This window comes from Solea solea, chromosome 2 (assembly GCF_958295425.1).
Source record: "Solea solea chromosome 2, fSolSol10.1, whole genome shotgun sequence".
In the NCBI taxonomy this organism is placed as follows: Eukaryota; Metazoa; Chordata; class Actinopteri; order Pleuronectiformes; family Soleidae; genus Solea; species Solea solea.
Window position 1 is genome coordinate 37,196,985 of NC_081135.1, and position 9,271 is coordinate 37,206,255.

The 9,271-nt window shown below is 39.8% G+C and overlaps 2 protein-coding genes across 2 annotated transcripts in view; both read left to right on the forward strand.

Moving 5' to 3' along the window:
• Positions 1-384: 384 nt before the first annotated feature.
• On the forward strand, positions 385-3,823 carry gjb8 (gap junction protein beta 8). The gene is made up of 2 exons (XM_058651945.1): positions 385-578; positions 2,195-3,823. The coding sequence occupies exon 2, from the start codon at positions 2,210-2,212 to the stop codon at positions 3,011-3,013; it is 804 nt and encodes a 267-aa protein (XP_058507928.1). The 5' UTR covers positions 385-578; positions 2,195-2,209; the 3' UTR covers positions 3,014-3,823.
• A 2,349-nt stretch (positions 3,824-6,172) lies between these two features.
• gja3 (gap junction protein, alpha 3) overlaps positions 6,173-9,271 on the forward strand; it is a 3,638-nt gene continuing 539 nt past the window's right edge. Inside the window, exons 1-2 of the mRNA XM_058653133.1 lie at positions 6,173-6,233; positions 8,629-9,264. Coding sequence (XP_058509116.1) covers positions 8,665-9,264 — 600 coding nt within the window. The 5' untranslated portion in view covers positions 6,173-6,233; positions 8,629-8,664. The remainder of the gene's footprint in view (positions 6,234-8,628; positions 9,265-9,271) is intronic.

The following is a 9,271-nucleotide window of genomic DNA, read 5'->3' on the forward strand; positions in this document are numbered from 1 at the left end:
CACACAGACTAGCAGAGGCAGGAATTTAACCCACAACTTTCCAGTTGAAAGACAACTCCCTCTACCACTGAGCCACCATGGCTTAATCCTAATATATCATTTTTGAATATCAGAAAACAACATTTAAAGACTTTTACTGAAGTAATATTATATAAAAAAAAGAGACTTTAACATCTACCAAAGTCATTTTCTGGTGAAATCCTCAAGAATGTTAAGTGTATAGCTTCAAGTCTTCAAGTGTTCATCTTCAGTGTTTGGTCAGCTTTCTACACTCTGACCACGCCCCTTAAACATGGCCCCTCCTCTTCACTGTTGGCCCCTCCCCCTGCCTGCCTCCAGGAGCTGGGATCTTAAAGCTGTGCAGACTCAGGTGCGTCTCTCACACCAAGTCAAGACTCTAAAAGTCAAACTTCCTGCTCAACAACTCAGTCTCTGACTCAGACTCTGGTTCTGGTTCTGGAGCGCGGGAAAAACTGTTTTCTTCAGACTGAACCACAAAAAAAGGATTAATTCACTTTACTTTCATGGAAAACTATTGATTTTCTTTTTTTTAATATATACTTTAGTTGCACAGTCAGGTGAGTTTTTGGAGCCAAAACTGCAGTTTTTGGTTTGTAAACATCTCTTTTTTTTCTCCCTCTTACAAATTAACCAAAATTCAAATTATCCTTCAAAGACAATAGAGGAATTATTAACTAAAACATCATCAAAACATGTTTTTCTATTTTATTTCAAACAAATGAAGAGACTACGACATTTATGTTAAGTTAAAAAAATCCTATTTTATTGTTTTAGATTAAAAAAACTAACGTCCTTTTGTTACATTATAAATGTAATGTTAAAATCTCTTTTTAAAGATTATGACATTATCTTTTAATCCTGACTTTATTTTCTTAAGTACTTCATTATTTTCACTCAAACTTTAGAAAACACCACAAGTTCATCAGCCCTGTGAGAGTAAATTATCATTTAAAACAATTATTAATACGAATACTCACATTAGCTGTAAGTCTTCAGGTTCAATAATGATGGTGTTTTCAAAGCAGGGACGTACACAGGTTCCCCGGCGACCCGGGGGCGGGGGGGGGGGGGGTTGTGTTCATGTCTCCTTTACTATCAGATTCAGGTTTAAACACCCTTTAAGAAATGATATATACATATAAACAACACTTATGACACCAAAATATACAATTATGAAAATAGACAGGGGTGAAAAATCAGTCTGGATGTAAGAATACACTGAATATCCACCAGGGGGCGACTCAGACGGTTCCAATGAACATCTTTGGGAAAATTATCTTAAATTTCTCACTTGTTTTTATAAGATTTTATATAATTCCTGGTTTCAAACACGAGTTTGAAGCTCTTCTTCAATCGAACATGATGTCAGTTCTGTAAAATTAAAGGTACAGTTTGTAAAAAATATGTCAACGTTTACTGGTGAAGTTGCAAGTTGCAGCTGAAAATGTGAAAAGTGTTTAGTTGCATCTACGTCGCCTTCAGTTTGCGCCAAAACCTAAAATTTATGTTTTTAGTTTGTCCTTTGTGGGCTATAGTAAAAACAGGCTGACACAAAATGGCCGCCTCAGCAGAGTGGATCAGGCTCAGGCTTAATTTTGAGGTCACAAAAAAACAATATATATAAATCAGGTGATTGTACACCTATTTGATGATGATGATGATGATGATGTCTTAATCTTAAAAAAATTTGATTTACAATGTTGTCATTCCTTTTTTTCACAATCTGTGTCAACTTCCCGTTTTCAAACATCAACACAGCACGGGCCAGACCGCAGCTCTTTTTTTAAACGACGTAACAACCAGTTGTTAGTTGTCGAGAGTGAAACGTGATACAGTAATAGATGTCACGTCGTCGTGAAGCTCACGAGGAACAGCGTGATCCAAAATCAGCGTATGTGCGAGAACCCTCGTGTTTTTTGTCAGCATTAAAAGGGTTTATTGGCAGAAACTGAATATACTCTTCATAAGTCTGTGTTATCACTTCAAATTGTTGATTTTAGCCTTAGAATAAGCCTTTTATCTGCTCTTTAGTTAAGGTTAGGTATCAAACTAAGCATTTGGTTTGCATTTTCAAGCCGGAGTTTACGAAAAAAACATGAAAGAATTACATCCTTTCTGATGTGTCTGGAGTTTTCCAGGCCGTTAAACCTCGTTCTCCTCGTTCCCTCCACAGGTCGTCTGAACCACAATGAGCTGGGGGGCGCTCTACGCCCAGCTGGGCGGAGTCAACAAACACTCCACCAGTCTCGGAAAGATCTGGCTCTCGGTCCTCTTCATCTTCCGCATCACGATCCTGGTCCTGGCCGCCGAGAGCGTCTGGGGGGACGAGCAGTCGGACTTCACGTGCAACACGCAGCAGCCGGGCTGCAAGAACGTCTGCTACGACCACTTCTTCCCCGTGTCGCACATCCGATTCTGGTGCCTGCAGCTGATCTTCGTGTCCACGCCGGCTCTGCTGGTGGCCATGCACGTGGCCTACAGGAGGCGCGAGGACACGAGGACCATGCTGGCCTCCAACGGCAACGAGAAGATGACGGACATGGACATGGAGAAGCTGAAGAAGAGGCGTTTGCCGATCACGGGCCCGCTGTGGTGGACCTACACCTGCAGCCTGTTCTTCAGGCTCATCTTCGAGGGCGGCTTCATGTACGCGCTGTACTTCGTCTACGACGGCTTCCAGATGCCGCGCCTGGTGAAGTGCGAGCAGTGGCCTTGTCCCAACAAGGTGGACTGCTTCATCTCCAGGCCGACAGAGAAAACCGTCTTCACCATCTTCATGGTGTCCTCGTCGACCATCTGCATGATTCTGAACGTGGCGGAGCTGGGTTACCTCATCAGCAAGGCGCTCCTGAGGTGCACGGCCCGGTCCAAGCGGAAAAACCACCTCTACACGGAGAGCGTGAGGCGGGACAACGACCTGATGGAGAACAAGAAGAACGAGATGTTGCTCTCCACGCGTACGGATTCAACCAGCAACAAGACCTTGTGTTGAAGGACAAACGTCACTGGGATCCAAGAGGAGAAAACCCTAAACTGCATGTCCAAACACCCATGATGCATCATCGCTCATGCCTCGATAAAAGGCGATTTTGAGAAGATGGGAAAATACGGTTTACGAACATCAGATTTTAGCCACTTAGAAAGACTTTTCCAACTGAAAACTGAAGTTTAAAAACTTTCATTTCCAGGCAGAAAAAGCTGTCTAACAGTGGAAAAAAATCTTTTTGAGATATTATGGATTGAATTTTATTAGTTAAGCCTATTATTAAGTGGCTAAAATGTGTTTGTCCCTGTTGGCAGCCACGTTTTAAACAAAAATGAGCATCTGCGTCTCAAAAAACCCCAAACTATGTCTTTAAAATGGCCTGTCCTACATTATTTTATAGTGAATCCCGTATTTATAGTCAGATGTTATAAATGAAAGCATCAAACAAACAAACACATTTATCTTTTACAGGCGATTTTATCGTTCAGAGAGTGAAAGTTTGTTTTCAGTGAGTGAACCAGAGAAGAATGAGTCTGCACTGACACCTAGTGGTGACAGTGGGAACTCTACCAAAGTGAAAGCAGAGAAACAAATGAAGTTGTGATGATTCCATGTACAGTAGTGTGTAGTTTACCAGTGCATACAGTCACTGAGTTTGTGTTTGGTTGTGTTGTTGTTGAGTCACGTGACTGTAGCACAAGATTTTAACCTTAAAATATCATAGTTTTAATTTAACTTTCTCTAATTTCCGTGTGTGTGTTTATAACTAATGTTGCACAAGATAAAATAATAACAACAACGCTGATTAAGATTTAATATGAAGTTTTCACCTTTTAAATCTTTTCGTCTTTTACTTGAACTGAAAGTGTTTGAAATGGAAGTTAATCTTATAAAATAAGTGACACAGCCCACATATACTGTTTATATGTATAGATATATACCTTTATATTAAGGCTGTTTAAGGTGTTTTTATTCTTCTGAATGGATAAAAAAAAAAGAATATGTGAATTCAGAAATACTGGATTGCCGTGTGGACACTTGAAAAAAACAACAAGATTATTAAGTTAAGCAACTGCCTTATTGTTATGATTTGTATTATTTTCAATGTCATTTTTGGAGTTTTCCTTCCTAATCCTGCTTTTAAAAGCTTGTGTTGTTGTTTTCAGTCGGCTGTATCAGCTTCAGGATGTGCCTTATTTTAGCCACAACACCGACCGTCGTTTAAAAAAAAAGAAAAGAAACAAAGAAAGAAAAGTCACAAATCAAAACCCTGAGATGAGATGTCGTTGATTCTTGTCGTTTCTCTTCAGATCTTGTGTCCTGCTCAGTGTGGATTTAGAAAACTCTGATTTGAACAGTTTGTTTGTGATTGTTTGTGTTTTGTACGGAAGATATTTTTTATCACACTTGCACTTTGATCATTGAAGTCATTTTGCTCTTTGAGATGTTTTTGTTTGTGTCATAAATCAGTAAAAAAACAAAAAAACATTAGTTTGTGTGTGTTTCATTACTTCAGATCTGTTCAATTTAAAACAGGTTTATATCAAAGGTCTCAAACCCCCCAATCAATTTCATTTTTATTGTGAATTATCTCTCATTCCATGTCAAAACAAACTCAAATTCTATTAAATGTCATTTCAAATATCGTTATTGCGATATATGGTGATAACATTTTAATAAAATGTTTGACATCCTGACCAGACTAGAGTCTAAAAAGGCCATTTTTAGTTTGAGGTATATTCTGGTCCATTTAGACCATTTAATGCTGTTTTTGTTACCTTTAAATTCCAATACTGGTTTTTAAAACTTATTTTACTGCTAAAATTTAGATTTCAAAGATCTATTGATCTCAAAGATGAATTGAAGTTTATTTTTACATGATGTTTGTAGAGTTTATATTAATCTTCAATGCTTAATTCTACCTTAAAACATGTTAAATATCAGTATTTTCTGATAATGTGTTAAAGTTTTTGAAGGATTTTAAGTTTAGGGTAAAATAATTAGTGCGTGAAAGTTTTTGGCGTCACAGGAACTTTACAGGAAATTTAATGTACACGTTGGTGTCTGGTTGGTCTGTTTTTGAGTGTGTGTGTGTGTGTGTGTGTGTGTGTTGGGGGGGGGGGGTTTAGTGTACAGGGGCGTGGTGTGACTGTGGACAGGCTGATGACTCTGTGGATTCACTCATGCATGGTCACACAATGTGACAGTCCAGACATGGCTGGAACCAGGAGGCAGCTCTGTTTGACTGAGCACCGAGCCGCCTCCAACTCCAAACACTAACAACAAACAACAAACAACAAGAACAAGACAGAAGAAGAATAAGAAGAAGAAGAAGAAGAAGAAGGAGAAGAAGACCTTTGAACACGAGCCTGGAGAGCAGAAGAGCGCACATGAAAGAGTTTGTGTGATAACGTTTAGAACAAAGTTATTTGAGCTGTCAGAGGTGACAGAGACACACAGAGACACACAGAGACAGACGCAGGGACAGAGAAGGTGGTCTCCAGCAGATGATGGCACCAGTGATGTCTCACGGATTTGCTTGTCGTGTTTAAGTATGACATCTCCACTTTGAAGGTAATGACGTGTGAGCACAGCTGGGAAAACCGTCCTGCACTTAAGCGAAAACTAAAGTTAGACCAAAGTAAAGGAAGGAAGGAAGGAAGGAAGGAAGGAAATATTATAATAATAATAATAATTAAGGGAGCGAGACAAAAGCCTGACAAAGCCTGTGTGGCTGTTAAAAGCCGTCTGGTGTCTCTGGTAAACTCTGTATTGTGAGGCCTCACAGGTTTGTCTTTGTATTTGAACCTGACTGTGACTGTGAACGTTCAGCATCAGGACACAAACATGCCTCAAATACCTGAGAAACACGGAGAATTTTAACATTATTATTATTGTTGTTATTATCAGCAGCACAGTTAAGTCCCCACAAGGTCAAACCTGACTCCCCGCTGGTTTTAATTACAACACCCCAACTATTTATAATATATATTTTGCATTTTAAATAGTTTTCAGTAGTTTTTAGGTTTTGAAAAAGTTATTACTACTTACAGTATATGTTTCTTTGATTAGACTTCCTGCTGTAATTGGTCAAAACCTTAACTTAAAGCCTTAAAAGTGAAAATAAATCCCTGTTTGACTTGTTTTTCTCCCTCTTCCAGGTGTTAAATATATTCTGAACGCTGGTCGATGGATTTATTACTTGATATAATACAAGAATATTTTAGTAAGTTTCTCTTTATAATGCTCATGTTTGTGTGTTGAATTTGTCATTAGGATAGTGTTTGTACAGGTTATATAACATTGAATAACATTTTGCTATATCTAGAATTAAGTAGCTAGTGATTCAAATGAAGTTTTAAAGCTGTTTTTCACTTTAAAGGTTTTTTAATGTTCTGAACCCTGTGTTAAACCTACATACAATCTATCTATCTAGTAGGCTAGTTAGGTATTAAGCTAGCTATCTAAAATTTAAAGTTTAGTTTTATAACCGTTTTTCACTTTAAAAGTTTACTTTTTAATGTTCTGAACATTGTGTTTAAACCTACATCAAACATCTATCAGTTAGATATTAAGCTGGCTAGCTAAAATTATGTTTTCAAAACGTTTTTCTGTTTAAAAGTTTACTTTTTAATGTTCTGAACATTGTGCTAAACCCATATCTAATATCTAGCTCATAAGCTAGTTAGATAGTAAGATAGCTTGAAGCTAAAATTTAAAGCTGCTTTTCCACTTTAAAAGTTTACTTTTTCATGTTTTGAACCCTGTTTTAAATCTACAACATTACATTTTTAAAAAGGAAACTTACTAGCAAAACTTTGAATAATTGATTAATCAAATAATTTACCATGTTTTGTCAGGTTTAAAGGGTTCATGATGAAGTTGCTCCTGTTATCCAATATATTGGTACATTGGTTAAAAAAACTAAATTGTTGACTATAAGTAAGAAAATTTGCCACTTAAAATGGGTCAAATCTCAAATATTGCCCAAATATAATCACATAAACATGTTTATATTGTTATTTTAATGTTACAGTGGACAGAGAGCGAGGGTGCTGTGTATTTGTAAAGTATTTTTTCTGTCAGAAACACTGACCTTGTCAAGACCAGTAGTCCTTGTGGAGACTAAAACCTGGTCCCAATGAGGCAGAACCTAATTTCTGAGGAACTGGTTAAGTTCAGGACTAAGATTTGAATTGTGATTATGGTTAAAGTAAGTAATAGCGTTTTGTTTAGGCCGTTCAAATGAATGGAAATCGACACAGTGTCCTAAGAAGAATAGCTGCACAAACCCGTGTGTGTGTGTGTGTCTGTGTGTGTCTGTGTGTGTGTGCACGTGCCACACCAGAGCCCCATCTCTGCTTAACACTGTTTTCGAACATTATAATGTTGATCTCAGCACATGCCTGCTGGTCAGTGGAGCGAGCAGGTGAGAGCGAGACAGAGAAAGAGAGGGTTGAATCAAACAGGTGGTGGACACAGTGGACACAGTGGACACAGAGGACACAGAGGACACAGTGGACAGCATCTGTGTTTCAAGCGAGGGCAGTGAATTGATATGTTATCAATATCTGACAGTTTTTAGACACTGAGCCTTTAAAGAGAAACACGACAGACTGAAGTTCACAGAGATGATGGTGGATCAGCGGTAGGGCGAGTTGACTTTCAACTTGGAGGTTGTGGGTTAGATTCCCAGCTCTGTTAGTCTACATGCCAATGTGTCCAAAAGCAGCTTTGAGTGGTCATTTAGAAAACTGTGATATTACATTCAGACCATTTACAGACACTCTCCCCTGTGTCGTTGTGTTGTTGTTGTTGCCAACTTGTGTATTGGAATTCCTTACATGGAAATTTTTTTGGGGGGGGGGGGTATCAACTTGTTTCAATGCGTAACTTTTGGTGTTTTGTATTTTTTGTTGTTGAGGATGTTATTGTTCTGCCTGTATTTGATCTTTATGAACAGAAACATGAATTGTAAAAACAAAACTATGAGAAGTCACTGAGGGAGCGTTTGTGTGTATACAACAGCAGAGCGCTTATCACGTCAAACTGCTGAAGGGTTTGGGGTTTTTTTGAGCAGTAGGATTCATTTCTGAAAATTATCTTGGACCCTTCTTTGTGTTTTCAGTCAAACTCCAACCAGCTGTCAATCACACTATATGTGTTGTGCTTTATTGCCTATTTTCCTCTAAATGGAAACTTTACAAAATTGACATCACGTTCTATTGGTGAAGAACTGAAACTAGCAACTGAGTCCATTTACTTTTCAGAAAAATGTTTGATAACGTTATAAATCAAAGTTGGAGTCGCCCCCCAGTGGTTACTGAATACATTTTAACATCCGCCTTGTCGTCTATGGTTCATCATCTGAAAATAGGCTCTGTCAAGTAAAACTATCAGACTGGTTCCTCCACATGAGGGTCGCAGTGGGAGCTGGAGCCTGGTCACCAGTCCATCACAAGCCAAATATATCGAGACAAAGACCCATTCAGTCTCCCATTCACACCTACGGTTAATTTAGAGTTTCCATTGAACCTTTTTAGAACTTTGGGAGGAAACCGGACACTTGTTTAACCCTCTCCTTGTCTCCTCTTCTCCTTCCTCCTCTGTCTTCACTCCAGCCTGTACTTTCTCCATAGGCTAGAAAATCTTGAAGTATGGGCGACTGGAGTTTTCTGGGGCGGCTGTTGGAGAACGCTCAGGAGCACTCGACGGTTATCGGCAAAGTCTGGCTGACCGTCCTCTTCATCTTCAGGATCCTGGTGCTGGGGGCAGCGGCGGAGGAGGTGTGGGGCGACGAGCAGTCCGACTTCACCTGCAACACCCAACAGCCCGGCTGCGAGAACGTCTGCTACGACCAGGCCTTCCCCATCTCGCACATCCGCTTCTGGGTGCTGCAGATCATCTTCGTGTCCACGCCGACGCTCATCTACCTGGGCCACGTGCTGCACATCGTCCGCATGGAGGAGAAGCGGAAAGAGAAGGAGGACGAGATACGCAAGGCCAACAGGTTGCAGGAGGAGAAAGAACTCCTTTATAGAAACGGCGGAAACGCAAGCAGGGGCAAGAAGGAGAAACGGCCAATCAGGGACGAGCACGGCAAAATCCGCATCAGAGGCGCGCTGCTGCGCACGTACGTCTTCAACATTATTTTCAAGACTCTGTTTGAAGTGGGATTCATTTTGGGCCAGTATTTCCTCTACGGCTTCCAGCTGAGGCCTCTGTACAAGTGTGCGCGTTGGCCCTGCCCCAACACCGTCGACT